Genomic DNA, 18,297 nt, shown 5'->3' with positions numbered 1-18,297 from the left:
TGTTGGACAAGTAAAATGGAAATGAATGGGCGGGGTTTCCGGACCCCTGGACCTCCCCCCTCTTATATTTTTTGTCAAACCCAGTACAATATGTAGTCGTAGGGCGGCATAATCAGATTAATCAGTTTTGCACGCGGGCGAACAAACAGCTAGCGGCGGGCCTGCCTCAACCCAGTTACCCGAACAACCCAATACCCCTTGGTAAGACTGGTTGTCAGACTTACTGGCTTCTGACTACCCGTAACGACTACCAAAGAATTTGCATTGCATATTAACGCCAGGAGGGAGGAACAAAGAAAAACTAAATTTTAACGAAAATATGGTTTATTTTATTTCCTTCACATATTTACATTTCTTTATACACCTAACTAATCTTATATTACAGCTTAAGACTAATAAAACGCATCAAAAAGCGCAAAAGTACTTCCCGTACCGGACAAAATATAATCTAAGATTTTTTCATGTCTGTTAGGTGCATAATAAAAGAAATATTACCTCGAGCCTGTTGAAAGATCATTAAGTAAATTAAAACTTACAAAAATATACATTAAAATCTTTTATCAAATTTAACTTGGGCCAAAAAAACGAAAAGTGGATAATTAAACCGAGCGACAACGCGAATAAAAATTTGTAGAAGGCTTAACGAAGCAATTTCATAAGTATTTTTACTTGTTATATAACATACAAAATAAGGTTATTTAACTGGTAACAGTAAACTATGTTAATAAAGATCAATCATTCTATTATTTTCCGTCATTGATTAAGTATTCCCTTTTTTTTCCGACGTCAAAAATCATCAAGTGACCCCTCCCGCTGTGGGTTAGCAGCGATGAGGGAGTGTCAGACTCTTACTGACTAAAAACCGTCGTGTTCCGTCATAGGCCTTTTATGTACCAGGGCCGCGGTATCTCTTTCGAACAACCCTTGAGTTTGAATAAACATAGTAAATGAAAAAAAAGTAATTAGTCCGCCTTTTAGATAAACCTAAAATAATGGACACGATTTTAATCTTTTCTCTCACAAACAAATAACAACGAAGATAGAACGTGATTGAATTTTGTGTTAGTCACTTCCAAGTACCAATTCTACATACACGTTACGTTTCGAGCCCCGACTCCCAATCTTCAATGCCTTATATCTTAGTGAATTTTTAATATAAAATAAAAAAATGCGTGTCCAATATTTTTTTAAACGGACTTTAAGCCAAAAGTGGCTATTTTATTAACTAAAGCAATAGTAATATATGTTTTAAGTAAATAATTGAACCCATAATCCATATAATGACAGGTAAGTTATCTTATAAACAGGAGTACATTTCTAAAGAGTGACTTTAATATACTCCATTAGAATAATCACTAAACTAAAGATAAACAAATCTTGATAAACCATTTTATTTCAAAACTCAGTTTAAAAATAAAATTGTATGTACATCCAATAAAAAACAATAACTTAATCAATTAAAATCTATACAAGTATATAAAAAGAAAATCATGTTAGTTACACTACTTATAACTCAAAAATGGCTGGACCGATTAAGCTGAATATTAGTTGTGACGTAGCTTAGAAGTTAGAGAAGTACATAGGATAGTTTTTGTCACCATCCGACTACGGGAAGCAGTAATATCGAGACACGGGTGAAACCGTGAGCGGAAGCTAGTATTATTATATAAAAAAATGGTTTATTTAGTATATATTGCTGGGGTTTTCAGTCATCGCCGCTCGAGTCTTCGCTGTCGGCTTCCTCGATGTTCGTGAAGAAGGATGTCAAAGCCTTTAGCATCACACCTGGAACACAATACGATATTAACGTCTCTACAATCCACGGAGGAAGGAAAGATAAGATAAAAAGTCATTTATGCAAAGTAAGTTGAAATTCAGCACTTTTTGAAGGTCAAATTTACAAAAGACAACCCCAAAACGCCCGCCCTTCACCACTTCCTGAGAAGGAGAATTGGCGCAACAAATTCCCCAGCAACATAAAAATAGCGGAGATGACATAAGAAAGGTAGGTCAGGCGCCTTCTAGCTCAAGCAACGCACGGTAGTGATCAGTTACTAGAACTAACGAGACGTTCGGGTTCCTTTTCAAATCAGAACCAATCTGTCAAAGATTGGTAATTTTATTTTGAAAATAATGGGTTTCTATAGAAGGGTGGAGCTCGTAGGAGCTAGTAACGATCCTCGACCCTCGTCCCCGCATGTTGTCGCGCTACTTTCTTAGGAGATTTTGCGTTATGATATCTCTGCTAGTCATTTTGTTCTCCATTTTACAACCATGAAAGGATGGGAATTATAAAGTATTCATGTGTTTCCTAAGGAAATTAAAATATTTATATAGGTCTTAGATGTCTTATTTAAATAAATAAAATGAAATACCTTTTCCTTCCGGTTCCTTCTCCGACTCTTCCCATGCGATAAACCCGTCTAATGATATAATATATTGTTCGTGAAGATATTGGAATATCTCTAATGTTAATCCTGAAACAAATAATAAATATTAGTACAGTATACTTGAGAGATTGGTTCGTTTCTATCTTTGTATATACTTTCCAAGTATATCTTGGACACCAATGACTGTGTTTCGGATGGCACGTTAAACTGTAGGTCCCGGCTGTCATTTGAACATCTTTGGCAGTCATTACGGTTAGTCAGAAGCCAGTAAGTCTGACACCAGTCTAACCAAGGGGTATCGGGTTTCCCGGGTAACTGGGTTGAGGAAGTCAGACAGGCAGTCGCTCCTTGTAAAACACTGGTACGCAGCTGAATACAGATAGCCTGGAAGCTGACCCCAACTTAGTTGGAAAAAGGCACGGGAAGTGATGACAGTACTATACTTTAGTAACATTTATGTACAATTTTTACCCAAAATTGACGTACCACAAAATTCAATCGTGTCGTATCTTCATTGCTATTCGTTTGTCAGAGAAAATTAAAAATAAGTGTCCATTATAATATGACCCTATTATAATATGGATTTTGAGTTTGAGTTCAGAAATAACTATTATTTTAAAGATAAAGATGAAAAGTCATTTATTCAAAGTAGGCTGAAAATCAGCACTTTTTGGTGAAGGTCAAATTTAGACCCCAAAAACCACTTCCTATATGTTTTTACTGGAACCAACTCCCCAGCAACACATGTCTGTTTGTATGATTAAAGAACCGTTAATTTACAAAATATTATATACAAAATTACAAAATATTATATACAAAATTACAAAATATTATACAGGAATGAATTTTAAGCAGTGCGCAAAAAAAAACTGGTGGTCCAGAATCGTTAACAGAACATATCTGCATCATCAGTAAAAAAAAATTTTTCATTCTTTTATCCGCCCTAAAATCAGCAAAATATGGATACCAACTATTCTTACGCGCGCCGAGCGGAGCTCCGTCAGTAAACCGGTTTCGCGTTGCCGCCGTGCATACTACGACGACTGTGACCGTACTGTCGGTTACAAAATAAACATCTTTCGATATCAATAACTTTTCTTTTTTGTACTAAAACACTAAAAAATAAAAATATACGTATCTATAAAACTTATTTAACTATAAGTTGACAAAGTTTGCGCACTGGATAAAATTCATTCCTGTATACAAAATTATAAAATATGTTTTATTGTTTTAACATACCTTGAGGATGTTCCAACCTATGTATCAGATGTTGTATACCGAACAGACAGCTAGCTTCCCTCGCCTGCTTGCTTTCACCAAACTCGTTGATAAGGCTCGCATACTTAGTCATGCGCTCCTGGTTAAACTGTGGGCCTTCGCCCTCGGGCCCGAAGAGGGCATACTCGCATATAGCTTGAATCAGGGCTCGGATAAACCAGTCCTCGTTGGCTGTGTTGCCGAATTTATCCTAGAAAAAAATAATAGTTAAAAACTTAAAACATGCTGGTCGTGTATTGTCATCAGAACTCAGAGCGTGTGCAACATTTCATCCTAATCGAAGACCGTAGTAAGGCAAATTAAGATTCCAAGATTTTCTTACGTACATAGTTACAAGTAGTGGTGTTCAAAGTTGCTATGCGGCAATAACTTGCTATATGCGAAATGCTATACATTTTTATCATGCTATTTTACTTGCTATATTTATAGCATGCATTGACATATACTCTAGCGATAGACAAGAACATCCATACAAATAATTTACCCGCTATGTCGTCTGTTGACATTTCGTTGACGTATTGTGACATGTAGTCATCCTTATTGATGTTAATTGCAGAAGTGTCGCTCGTATTTTGCCTACATTTTTCATTACTCAAAAAGTTTATATCTAAGTGAATTCAAAATCATGTAATATATCAAAAAGTTTATTTATATCTAATTGAATGCAAAATCATGTAATATATTAAAACCAGGAACTTATTTTTAGGGTTTTTAATATTAATTACGATGTTTTTTTTCTTAAGAGGGCTATCACAAATTTTCGCGAATTTAATTATTTTTTCTTGAAAGTAAGAACATACCATGACAAAGTGAAGTCTGTTTTCATTGATATTTTACCTACTGCTAGTTTTATGGCACATCTGTTTCTGCACGATTTTCTTAATCCATAATTCAAGATGGCGGGCGGGAACAAATTGATGCATATTTGTAAAATTGAATTGTAAATGAAAAGTATGATATACAAGCGTTGTAATAGCATGAACAGCGTGTAATTTTACTAACTTGACTCTCGAATAGTTTATATGTGTAAGTTTATACCTTGATATGTATTTTCTATTTTATAATTGTAGTTTCATAGACATCCATCTGACGCAGGTGTCAAAATCGCTCTGATTTGCCATTTTGGGCACTGCATAGTCTGCAGTGCAGTTCAGTGTGGTAAGCTTTTTGTTCGGAACGTTCTATCTAGTACGTAGTACATATATATCGATGATAGCATGCTATTTTATGCGTAGGTTCACTAGGTCAAAAAAAGCAAGCGCAGTGACTGTTTGCTGTAGTTACTTGCTAAGTTGCTATACAAGAAATTAAGAATATTACATCGCGTTTATGAATTCTTACGATAAAACGGAACAGTAAAAAACCAATGAACTTTCCTTCATACTTTTCAGTAGTTTTCAGGCTTAGGACTGTCTATAATTGATTTTACGCTATAAATTAATAATTTGTAAATATACATTTCAGACTTAAGTGTTTTTATGAAATAAACTGGGTATGTTATGAAAAGCGTATTTAAAAGTTCATTGATTGTATGTACAAAAATCAACTATTTAGCGCGAGCAACCGATAGCAAACGCAAGCATGCGACGACTGGCCGCCCCGCCGTGTCTGCTACTCTGCTAGTCTGCTCTTGCTGCGATTGCGATTCATGCATGATGCGAGTTGCGACGCGCGACGGACAGAGACAGAACGCGTGTGATATTTTACTTGTAAAGAGTTTTTTGTCTATTCTGACAGAAAATTTATGTAATGAAGGTTTTTCTTTTTTTTTTAATTCTTTTCCTAGCTGATGCCTACAAGATAGATGGCACATTATTACAAGGAACAGAGCTACATATCTTAGTAAAGTCATATAATTTTGAAGTTGTATTGTCATCAACAATTAATTAAAGAGAAAATAAGGACTCAAAGTAGGTCCAGTAACGTAGTAGGTATAACGCCATTAAGCGAATTCTTGAAAACTTAAAAAAAAAACCTCAAATTGTTACCGTCGTACCACCTTTTAAACATCTGTTGAAGACTTGTCTAAAAAAATCAGACTATGACGTTGAAATAAGGTCCGTTTTGCAGCCACATTTTTTTTAGAAAACTGTTCAACAGATGTTTAAATTTTTGTAGTAAGGCCATTAATGTCTATTTAGCTTATTTAAAAACAGAATTTGGTATTTTTTTTTATTATTTTGAGATTATTGTGAATTAGATACAGAAATATGTATAGCTTACCTGAATCCATCCTTTGATACACGGGCAGTCCTCATCAGATTTCATCAATTGAATGAGTTTGCTCTGAGTTTCGGCTGGGGATAAGATTTCCTTCGTGTCTTCGCTAACCTTGGAGTCTCCTTCCAAGAATTGGAACTTATTGTCTTCAAACCATGTCGACACCTGAAGTTAAAAATCCAGATAAATATCCTAACTAATATCCTACTAATATTATAAACGCGAAAGTTTGTATGTATGGATGTATGGATGTTTGTTACTCTTTCACGCAAAAACTACTGAATGGATTTTAATGAAACTTTACAATAATATAGCTTATACATCAGAATAAGACATAGGCTACAATTTGAAAACATATTGTTCGAAATACTAAACCTGCGCAGACGAAGTCGCGGGCACCAGCTAGTTATAAATATGTGAAAGTGACTGTTCCGGCTTCGACGTAACAGCGGGCCCGGGGGGGCCAACATCACCGCTGTGTCTGTCTGTTACGCTTTCACGTCTAAACCACTGAACTGATTTTAATAAAATTTGGTACAGAGATAGAGTCGACCTTGAGAAAGAACATAGGATAGTTTTTATCCCGGACTTTTTAAGAAATTCTCTTGGAAATGCGATTTAACCGAACTCTACGCGGACGAAGCCGCGGGCGGACGCTAACGTTAATATGTGTACTTTACATTCAAATATTATATAATTATAAATACATATTATATTATAACATCCAGAACCACGGCCAACACAAATAATGCTCAACACACAAATGTTGACCGTGCTGGGATCAAACCCGGTACTATCAGTTTGGCTGTCCGGCAAGGTGACTATTGCGAGAACGAGGTCGTCATCATAAATTATTATAATATTGAAAGTTACTTCTAAAATCCGAATAAAAGCTCGTAAACTACTGAACTGATTTAAAAAATTCTTTCACTGTTGTAAACCTACACTCTTCCCGAGTAACATAGGCTATATTTTATCCCGGTACGAGCAGTAGTTCCCACGGGACACGGGTGAAAGATTAGAGAAGAATATTTGAAGACACTTACAAGGTTTTCATCCATCCATTGCTTAACTTGGAGACCAGATTCTTGCCATTTACTGGTGACGAACGAAGGTCCCATACTTTCCTTCAAATCCCTTACAATGGCTTTCAAAAACAGATGTCCGTGGTTTGCTGAAATTATGCTTTCAGAGACCTTGAATAGCTGGCCAAATGTGATATGCTGGAAATAAATAATTTTATTAATATTATATTAAACTGTCTCAATCTTTCAAATGTCTTCAATAGATTTTCAATCTTATCACAATAGTGGAAGGTTAATGTTTGATTGATAAATTTTGACAGATTCGGGTAGGTTGACTTGACTGTAAATATTATTATTTTGCCTGGCCTTTTCCCAACCATTGTGGGGTAGGCTTCCAGTCTAACCGGATGCAGCTGAGTACCAGTGTGCCACAAGGAGCGACTGCCTATCTGACCTCCTCAACCCAGTTACCCGAGCAACCCACCTAATGCCCATAGAAAATACTGGTTGTCAGATTTTCTGGCTTCTGGCTGCTCTTAACGACTGCCAAAGATGTTCAAATGACAGGCAGAGCTCAGATAGGGCGATCGGTACTCAGCTACATCCAGTTAGTATGGCAGCCGACCCCAACATAGTTGGGGAATGGCATTGCAGATGATGATAGATTTATCACTATTTTTTTTTCCTATTTTATAATTACTGTTTAGTTTATTTAAGTTTTAATAGAATGCAACGATTGTAAATGATGTGGTCGCCTGTAATTGGGAGCGTACACTTGACCTAAACTAGGAAATGATATAACTTATGAAATTGTGTTGACTTCTGTTGGCAATCCTAAATAAATAAATCACTTACCTTATTTTCAATATGCGGTGCAATAATTTTTCCCAAATTATCGTATAACATAGGTATATCAATATACAGGTCTGGGGCGAATTCTAACACATCTTTGATGCCTGACACGAAATTGTCGGCAGATATTGTGTTCGATGTCACTAAGTTGAGTAGTGCCTTTGAGATGAGGCCGATTTCTTTAGCTGGTCTGAAATAAAGAAATAAGAAATAATGGCGTCCAAGGCCGATTTCGGCCACGGCGGCTGTTCTCATTTAAGGAGATCAGCCAGCTGCGCGGGACATATTATAGTGCACAAGCATTTGCTTGGACACAGGTGCACTCACTATTCCTTCACTCTCATAGCGCGATGGGACGGCAATCCGACACGACCGGAAAGAGATCAGGCGCAGGACCGACATTTACGTGCTCTCCGATGCACGGGTGTATCAATCACCAGCTTCCAGGCTCCGGGCTGCTTTGTGAAAGTCTTCTAAAACCCACAAAGCGATTTCGGCCCGACTCGGGAATCGAACCCGAGACCTCGTGCTTAGCAGCCGCACTTGCGACAGCTAGACCAACGAGGCAGCTAGCTAGAGCTAGCTAGCTGCCTCGTTGCTAGAGCTAGAGGCAGCAAATAGTAGGTACTAGCTGTTCCACGCGGTTTCACCCGCGTCCCGAGGGATTTAGGTACTTCATGTATTTTATTCTGTCTTGGTATATGGTGAGTAGTTTACATTGTCATCCCGTCATTGGTATAATATTCTAATTCGGGGGATTTATGCTGTCCTGGTACTCTACTTTTATAGTTCGGCTGCATTTTGTATGTCGGTTTCTAACTAATCCCACGAGTCCCGGGGAAACTTTTTTCCGTATCACTATACAATTTTTTTATTCCGTATACACGATAAAATGCTCGCTAGCAATAAAAAACATGAAGTAAATCTCTAGTATTACATATTAGTTAGTATAGATAAGTATACTCACCAAGTACCAGGACAGTAAAACTTAGATGAGCATACCAGGACAGCATAAAATACATAACGTAAATCCCTCGGAACGCGAGTAAAACCGCGTGAAACAGCTACAATATTATTACTGACTGTAGTTATTTTTATATGTCTCTACCAGACCTCGGGACTATAGAGTCCCGGATTTTTGGGAGGCGAACGTGGGGCCGAGGCCAACACGCTGAAGCCCTTTTGAGACAACTCTAATGAAATGGTGACACAAAACCGACGATTATCCCTGTATACACTATAGAAACGTACCCAAGGACAATCCCCGGTTCTGTGCTAAACTATTGTTAACTATGGATGAAAACTACTTGGGCTTATGTGATGGGATGCTAGTGGACTAGGAATGGGGAAACTACGTTACAGTTATTATTATTACTCACTTCTCCACAGCAATATTAAGTATCTCCCCGACCACAGCAGCATGATACTTCACGGGATACAATTCCTTCACATCGGCAGCCATCTCTTCATGGTCCGAGTTGATGATGCACTGGTCCAGCATGGACTTGACTGCCTTGCTCTTGTCTTCGGGGAGAGGTTCCTGGGTGATGGGGGCTGGAGCTGGTGGGGCAGCTCGGGTGGTTGAGTTCGAACGGCTGTTGCTTTCTGTTGTGTCTGGGTAGATAGATAGATATTCTATTAGGTATTTTTTTTACAAAAGTAAGTAATTTTTTAGTAAAGTACATAATAGGCAGTCTTATCGCTTATTCAAACTCCAAATACTTTAATCAAACTTGACTGCAAAACAGCACTTTTCGAAATTTTCGAAATTAACAAAAGACATCCCCCAAAACGCCCGCCTTTCACCACTTCCTATATGTTATTGCTGTTAAGAAGTGGCGCAACAAACTCCCCAGCAACACATGTCTGTCTGTAGGTAAGAAGAAGCTTTCGATATTATTTTTATAAATATATATGACGACTACAAGATTCTACTTATGATTACAAACAACTTTCCTAAAAAATATATTTTTTTCAATTCACAGAAAAAGCTGTCTAAAAATTCGGGTCTGCTAATTTGTACACTTAATTCTATGTAGGATAAAAATTTATAAGTAGTAATTGAGTCGAATATTAATTTGTGAACTTACTCATGTCTCTGGAGTTGAATGTAGACCTTTCTATCGACGCTCCCTTAGAATACTTAGGTGTCAAGTCCTTGTTTTCTGAAAGCCAAAAATACAATATTTCGAAAATTGTTATTGTAAGAAATATTGACAACAGTTTTATAAGAACCCAAGACCGCGGCTGTTCTCATATAAAGAGATCAGCCAGCTGCGCAGGACATATTATAGAGTACGAGCTGTATTTGCCAACATTAACAGCATTTCGACACCTTCATTACAAATTACAATTTGACAAAATGCTGACAATGTACTTACACAATCATCATTTGCCTAGGCTTTTCCATATTGGAGTTTGCGAAGCAGTGTTTATTTGCCGCATCCAGTTAGACTAGAAGCCGACCCCAACATAGTTGGGAAAAGACTAGGCAGATGATACTGAAAGACTGTCATTTATAGGACTGCATATTATCACTACATTTTTTTTTCTTATTCTTTATTGCACACTAAACAGTAAATACATACGGGATACAGACAGTTATGTACAACGGCGAGCTTAACCCAGAATTGGGTTCTCTTACAGCCAACCTTAAAGCGATAGAGATATTCGATAGAGGTAGGGTCAATTATATGTGCACAACAAATATGAAATACTAAACAAATATTAAATAACAATAAACTAAACATATGTATGTAGTAGAGCTACACAGTATATAAACATAATACATATAGAATATAATATATATGTAATATAATATAATATATATATATATATAAGAATAGAAATATCATCTTGATAAATAGTATTCCTTTACTCGTCTCTTAAATGCATCCAACGATTGGCTTTCGCGTATCGAGTGTGGAAGGGAATTCCACAGTCTCACAGCACGAACAGTGAACGATCCATCATAGCGGCTCGTAGTGTGGGAAGGGACACGAAGAAGGAGAGATGAGGAAGTGCGACAAGGTTTGCCTCTCGGAACAAGAAACTCAAAACGTTCCCGAAGATAACTTGGTGAGAAGGGATTATAGAGAAGAGAGAAAAGAAAAGAAAGTATGTGAGCATCTCGACGCCGCCGAATAGGCAGCCACTTCAGCCGACTCCGAAACTCCGACACGTGGTCGTACTTTCTGAGCCCGAAAATGAAGCGAATGCACAGATTCTGCAGACGTTCAAGCTTATCTAGAAGTTCCTCAGTCGCATCAAGGAAACAGACATCAGCATAATCTAAAAGAGGGAGAAGAAGCGACTGAGCAAGAGTAATTTTTGTTGGAAAAGGCAGGAACTTCTGGAGACGTTTGAGAGACTGAAACGTGCAAAATACTCTCCTGCTTACTTCTGCAATGTGCTTACCCCACGACAGATTGCAGTCCATTAGTACACCCAAGTTTCTGACTTGCGAAGAGTATGGTATCGTGACATTGTCGTACAAGAGTGACGGGGGAGAATGCAGCCTATTAAGAAAATATCTGCCACCAATAATGATGGCTTGAGATTTGGACGGGTTGACCAAAAGACCAAAGCTTTTAGCCCATTGACTTATGTTGACAAGATCATTATTGATGGCATCAATTGTCCTAGGAAGCTCCTCGAGATGACAATGTTGATAAAGCTGCAAATCGTCTGCATAGAGATGGTAATGTGAAGTAAGTGTCTTTGTGATGGCGTTAATAAAAACGGAGAAAAGTAGAGGAGAGAGAACGCCGCCTTGAGGAACACCCGCAGCAAGATCACACCACTCAGAGGAACCCTCGTCAGAGCGAACCGACTGCGAGCGACCTCGAAGATAGGAGCTGAACCACGCAGTTACAGACGGAGATATATTAAGAGAGGAGAGGATACCTAGGAGGATGTCAAAATCAACTGAGTTAAAAGCACTACTGAAATCTAGCAATACCAAAACTGTTAAGCGCCTGTTCTCCATAGCCAGCCGGATATCATCTGTGATTTTCACCAATGCAGATACCGTGCTATGGCCAGGACGGAAACCAGATTGGTACGGACTCAGCAGGCTATTAGAGGAAAGAAAGCGAGACAGTTGATTATTGACAACACTCTCAAGGACTTTGGAGAGGATTGGAAGAATGGATATTGGACGGAACTGGGAAACTGTGGAGGGATTGGGTATCTTGGGCAAAGGCAATACATGGGCTCGTTTCCATGCTGTGGGAAAGGAACTGGTAAATAAGGAGTAGTTAACAAGATGTAAAATTACAGGAATTAGTACATCAAGGATAGGAAGAAGCATTTGAAGATGAAGTCCATCATCTCCTACTGCCTTTGAGGAAATGGATAAAATGGAACGCTTTATATCTCCCTCGGTAGCTGGATGGAAGGAAAACGAAGTACAATTTGGCAAAGAAATGTTCGACAGATAATTGAGAGTGTACGATTTAACGTTGTCATCCAGCGTCACTGGTGACTTCGAAAAATGTGCGTTGATCGTATTAAGATCTATATCGGAGGCGCTATCATTAGCAGCCTTGCCGATTCCAAAAGACTTGAGGAATTGCCATACTTGTGCAGTGTTAAAGTTTTTAATGGAATTGTGAATATGGCGTCTCTTTGCATCTCTGCACAGACGACTGCAGCGATTCCGCAATCTCTTGTACGAAGTCCAGTTCTCCTCGCTGGGATCTCTTCTGAAACGACGCTTTGCCCTATCCCTCTTCGCCATCATCTGCTTAATATTTTCCGACAACCACGGGGCCGGAAGATGTCTCACTCTAACCTTTTTGAGAGGTGCATGTTTGTCGAAGAGATTCAACACTAAATTATTAAATGTAGAGACCATTGTGTCAACATCATTGCAGTCATAAACAGGAGACCAGTCAATAATGCCCGCATCTTCTCTCAAACGATCCATATCAATGTTCTTGAAACTGCGAAGGAAAAGAAATTTGGCTTTACATTTAGGTGGACGGATCTTATAAGATAAAAATAGAAGGTCATGATAAGAGAAAGAGGCAGGGAGTTGCCCATGAGTGGCTACTTTGCTAGGGTCGGATACTAGTATGAGATCTAGAAGAGAAGGATTGCAATGAGGGGCATGATGTGTAGCGTTAAGCTAAAGGATATGCATATTGACAGAAGAGACAAGAGAGCGGAGTTTACGGCTGCGCACATCATCCTTAAGCAAGCAAGTGTTGAAGTCTCCGAGGATAATAGTGTGCTCATATAAAGGTGTGAGATGTTCAAGCTTTGCCTCAAATGATGTGTAATAATCAATTGTACACATTGGATTATAGAACACCCCCAGCAATAGTTTGTTGTAATTAAAAGTAATTTCAATAAATAAATGTTCAGCAGATTTGGAATAATCACTCGGAGACTTATCAACAATTTTATATGGCATGTCACCACGGAGATAAATGGCTACCCCTCCGCCTCCCTTGCCAGTTCTATCATTACGCACCAGCTTGTAGCCGGGCAAGGAGTATTGAGTGGAAGGGAGTGCTGGTTTGAGAAATGATTCTGAGACAAGGATGGCATGGACAAGGCTGGAGTCAAAAGAGGTTAACAGGTCCGCATGATGAGCAGGAATGCTTTGGGCATTTATGTGGACCATATTAAAAAACTTACTATATGGTGAAAAGGTAGTAAAGAGCTGATCGCGAAGATGTACCGTGTCACTGAATGCACTAGCGAAACTCTCATCAGATGCACAAGACGACGAGCAAGAAATAAAACTATCATCACAATGATCAAACATGATATATAAATATATAAGAAAATATATAAATATTTGTATAAAAATATATAACAAACAAATAAGATACTAAAATATTCAATAACAGTTACCTGCTATCTCAAAATCTCGATGCACTCGCCAGTTAACTTAAAAGATCAAAAGACACAATCACATATCTACTTAATAAAATGTTTCCGAACGAGTCTCAAGTACAGGTTATGAAGTTATGTCAAAGTCAAACTAACACAACAATAACAAAATAACTGAGTGACCGACTTAGAAATAAAAAGAAAAAAGAAAACACATTACTAATTATTTTGCGTGCCGCTTCGGTTTCATCCCCGATGGAGTTTTGCCGGTTGTTGATCGTGTGCTCGGAACTGGTTCACTAGCCACGGTAGCAGTCGGAAATTGTACCACCAGTTGCTGCAATTCCGCCAAGCATTCAATCTTCCGCCGCGATTTATTTGGAAGCAGAATCACAATCTTGCCCTCCGATGTCCAGCACTCCTTAACCCCAAAATGCTTTCGAGCAGCAACGAACGTATCGTGTCTGGCTTTGGTTAGGAACTCTGAGACAACCAGCCCGGAGCCCTTCAGTGCTGTCTTGCTCCGCCACACTTCGCTGCGCAGGCTGTAGCTCTGGAACCGGATCAACAGAGGCCTTGTCTTGCCACCATCTGCTCCCAAACGATGACACGACGTAATATCCGAAGAAGAAACAGTGCCCAGCTTCATTTTATCAGTTAAAACTGTGACAGCCCTGGACACAGTATCCTCGTCCTTCTGCTCCGGAAGACCATGCAGAAGAAGAACCTGCCTTCGAGAAGCCATCTCATGTCGATCGAAGCCCAGTGTCAACAATTCAACCTGCATTTTAAGGGCACTCATCGTCTTCCAGACGAGACACTTAAACTCTGTGTAATCACGGGACAGGCTGGCAATACTCTTATGTGAGGCTTCAGTGCTGCCAACGTTCTTCAGCTCTTCCTCATAAGTCGCCATTCTCGCAGTGAAAGTGTTGGACAGTTCTTCCATGCAGCTTGTCAGTTTGGTGTAAAGGTCCATGTTGAAGTGAAGAGAAGTAGATGTGATTTTGAAATTCAATGTAGAACTGAGTGCATCTAAGGCTTGTGCAGTGTTTTAGTGCATTTGCACAATAAAATAACTGTTTTATATATTATTAAATAAAATAATACTGAGGAGCTATTTTTTGTTGTGCTGCTTATCTAACTACCCACACAAAAAAAAAAAAAAAAAAAAAACACATACATTGTATAAAACAAAGTCCCTATATCTCTATGTACGCTTAATTAATCTTCAAAACTTCGCAACCGATTTTGGCACACTGTCAGAGAGGCAGTAGCCCCTTGTAAACACTGGTACTCAGCTACATCCTGTTAGACTGGAAGCCGACCCCAACATAGTTGGGAAAGGCTCGGGGGATGATGATGTAACTGACCTCTAAGAGTAGCGGGATCAGCCTGCACGTTCTCCAGCACGCTGTACATGTTCTTGCTGATGCTGATCATGGAGTTGCTGCTGGGAGACGCACTCTTGGCGCCGGACCCGAAGTTCCACGCCGACATGTGGGGGGCTAGCTTTATGTTGGTTAAGTTCTGAAAGCAAAGACAAATATTGTTATTTCAAATCTTATTAAAAATCACAGAAGTTGCACAGATCTCATGGAGAAGAGACTGCAAGAAACTCCAATAAAACATTGATAGTGATGATATGAATGATAGAAAATATATACAATGTATAGTCGTTTTCAATACCTTTTAAAATGTTTTTTTTACATATCTGTCTAGCCTTTTCGCAACTATGTTGAGGTCAGCTTCTAGTCTACGTGCAGCTGAGTACTAGTGTTTTACAACGAGCGACTGCAAATCTGACTCCCTCAACCCAGTTACCCGGGCAACCCAATATCCCTTGGTAAGACTGGTTGTCAGACTTATTGGCTTCTGACTATCCGTAACAACTGCCAAGAATGTCAAATGATAGTAGTAGGTAACTGGGTTAAGGAGATCAGATAGGCAGTCGCTCCATGTGGCACACTGGTACTCAGCTGCATGCACTTACACTGCCGACCCCAACATAGTTGGGAAAAGACTAGGCAGATAATAACATACCTTTTGGCCAACAGCCTTCAGTTTATTAGTATCCACTGGATAGTTGGTAGTTCTGGGTGACTTCCACGCGGTGTCGTTGAAGGGAATATTAGGGTTCTTCCTTCGACTGTCACCAGGCTTGACATTATAGCATTGATATACAAAAACCCAAGATGCACAGTCTCGAATAAAACTAACGCTCTAAAGTGTCCCCGAACACTAATTCTGTCTCTTTCTATAGGGTTTTGGTATTGCAAGTTCAACTTTACGTGAATCGCTTAAAGTCGTTATTACAACGCACTGTAGTTAAAGCAATAAAATTTTACGACCGAAGTGGTCGGCTAGGACAAAGAAAATGAGCGCACAATTTTGTTGCACTCATTTTTGAGACGTTGAGTGTGCATCTTGGATTTTCTTTATATCAATGCATTGTTATTGTTACTGATACAGCCTTCTTATCGTCCCACTGCTGGGCTGCGGCCTCCTCTCACACGGAGAAGGATTGAGCATTAACCACGCTTGCTCAATGCGGGTTGCTGATTTCAGACTTTATAGTCCAGGTTTCCTCAAGATGTTTTCCTTCACCTTTTTATCAGCCATTGGTGTCCAAGATATACTTATCAATTCATTACAGTATATATTTTTACAGTAGATAGATAGATAGATATACTTTATTAGGTACACCAATTTTACAATTTTGATCTAAATCTAGTTAAGGTAGGTGACATAATGGGCGGTCTTATCGCTAAGAGCGATCTCTTCCAGACAACCTTAGGATGGATTGAGACGAGAAGGAAAAGATTATACGGTAGGCAGTTAGGCTAAGTGTACACTTGCTCCTGCAATTTGCGCACCTAAATATTATTACCATAAATACTTAAATTATTAACTAAATATATATACATACATATATGTTTATATATATATAAAATAATAACAATAAATACATATATACCTTTAAATAATGTCAATGCTAGATATATATACTTTTTATAAATATTATTCTACCGTTAGGAGGAAAGGTAGTGGCTTTTTAACATTCTCTTGAAAACGGCTAATGATTGAGCCTGTCTTATCGTAACGGGCAATGCGTTCCATAGCCGAACAGCCAGAACAGTAAAAGATTTGTCGAAGAAGCTAGTGGAATGCATCGCCATCTCCAGCCTCAAATTTTCTGATGACCTTAGATATTTTGTATGTGTGTCATAAAGGAACTTGAAACGTTCTTTAAGATAAGGGGGGTTAGTGGGATTAAACAAAATGTTGTATAGCAAAGACAGGATATGAGTATTCCGGCGAAGACGTATAGGAAGCCATTTGAGCTTTGAACGAAATTCAGAAATATGATCATATTTGCGCAGGCCAAATATGAATCTAATACAAACATTTTGAAGTCGCTCAAGTTTATCTAATTGTGCCTCTGTAAGATCCGGATAGCTGACATCTGCATAATCAAGGATGGGAAGCAGGAGGGATTGTGCGAGCGCAGTTTTGGTGGCAGTCGGGAGAAAGTTCCTCAGTCGTCTCAGGGACCGGACAGATGCAAACACCTTGCGACTAACCTCTTGTAGTTGAGGGCCCCAGGAAAGGTGTTTGTCAATAAGTACACCTAGGTTTTTGACTGTGTCCTTGACTGGAATGGTAGTGCCATTGAAATTGATGTGCGGGAGTTGTGACCAGCTAACTTTTTGTACCAACCTAGAACTGCCAATTACAATGGCTTGGGTTTTTGAAGGATTAACCTTAAGACCGTAAGCCTCACTCCAATCAGATATTACAGCCAAGTCACTATTGATGATGGCGATTGCATCTGCCAGATCCACTAAGGCGGCTTTCCTATAAATTTGTAGGTCATCAGCATAAGGGTGGTAGAGAGACTGAAGATTATTGGAAATTGAATTTATAAATATCGCGAAAAGTAAAGGAGATAAAACGCCACCCTGTGGCACGCCAACAGAAGTATAGCACCATGAAGAGCATTTGTCTTCTATGCATATACGTTGACGGCGTCCAGACAGGTAACTACGAAACCAGTCAATCACCGTTGGAGATATGTTAAGTGAGCCAAGTATGCCAAGCAGGATGTCAAAGTCGACGGTGTTAAATGCATTACTGAAATCTAGCAAGCAAAGGACCGTCAAATCTCCCGTATCCATGCTGCAGCGTATATCCTCAGTAATATTGACTAAGGCTGTAGTGGTGCTGTGACCAGGTCGGAAACTGGATTGGAACGGGTTCAGAAGACTGTTCTTGCAAAGAAAAGCATTAAGCTGATCATGTACAAGACGTTCTAGGACTTTAGAAAGGAAAGGTAAGATGGAAATGGGACGATATTCAGAGAAAGAGGTAGGATTGGATGTTTTGGGTAACGGGATGACTTTTGCATCTTTCCAGATGGATGGGAAAATACCATAGGACACAGAGTAATTAAGGATATGGGATAGGACTGGTAGGATTTCGTCAAGGATAGGAAGTATCATTTTCCGACTGACACAATCATCACCAACAGCGTTAGAGGAGATGGATAATATACTCTTCTTAACATCACAATCAGAGAATTGACTAAAAACAAATGCAGGATAGTCTGGAGTTGGTAATTTTGAAAGATAATCTAATGTGCGTGCTTTTTCGGTCCCACTACACGGAGACGACGATGTGAAGTGTTG

General features: G+C 39.0%; 1 protein-coding gene across 2 annotated transcripts in view; it reads right to left on the bottom strand.

The window, feature by feature from the left end:
• Positions 1–306: 306 nt before the first annotated feature.
• Positions 307–18,297, bottom strand: part of LOC124644028 (eukaryotic translation initiation factor 4 gamma 3-like) — a 32,131-nt gene continuing 14,140 nt past the window's right edge. For both annotated transcript variants that reach the window (XM_047183203.1, XM_047183204.1), the window contains exons 13-21: positions 14,983–15,139; positions 9,856–9,930; positions 9,145–9,379; positions 7,769–7,955; positions 6,935–7,111; positions 5,892–6,053; positions 3,630–3,858; positions 2,376–2,477; positions 307–1,785 (exon numbers count right to left, since the gene is read on the bottom strand). In XM_047183203.1, coding sequence (XP_047039159.1) covers positions 1,706–1,785; positions 2,376–2,477; positions 3,630–3,858; positions 5,892–6,053; positions 6,935–7,111; positions 7,769–7,955; positions 9,145–9,379; positions 9,856–9,930; positions 14,983–15,139 — 1,404 coding nt within the window. In that variant the 3' untranslated portion in view covers positions 307–1,705. The remainder of the gene's footprint in view (positions 1,786–2,375; positions 2,478–3,629; positions 3,859–5,891; positions 6,054–6,934; positions 7,112–7,768; positions 7,956–9,144; positions 9,380–9,855; positions 9,931–14,982; positions 15,140–18,297) is intronic.

The sequence above is a fragment of the Helicoverpa zea genome, chromosome 29, assembly GCF_022581195.2.
Source record: "Helicoverpa zea isolate HzStark_Cry1AcR chromosome 29, ilHelZeax1.1, whole genome shotgun sequence".
NCBI classification, from domain to species: Eukaryota; Metazoa; Arthropoda; class Insecta; order Lepidoptera; family Noctuidae; genus Helicoverpa; species Helicoverpa zea.
The sequence above is the reverse complement of the archived record's forward strand: the minus strand, read 5'-3'. Positions and strand labels throughout refer to the sequence as shown.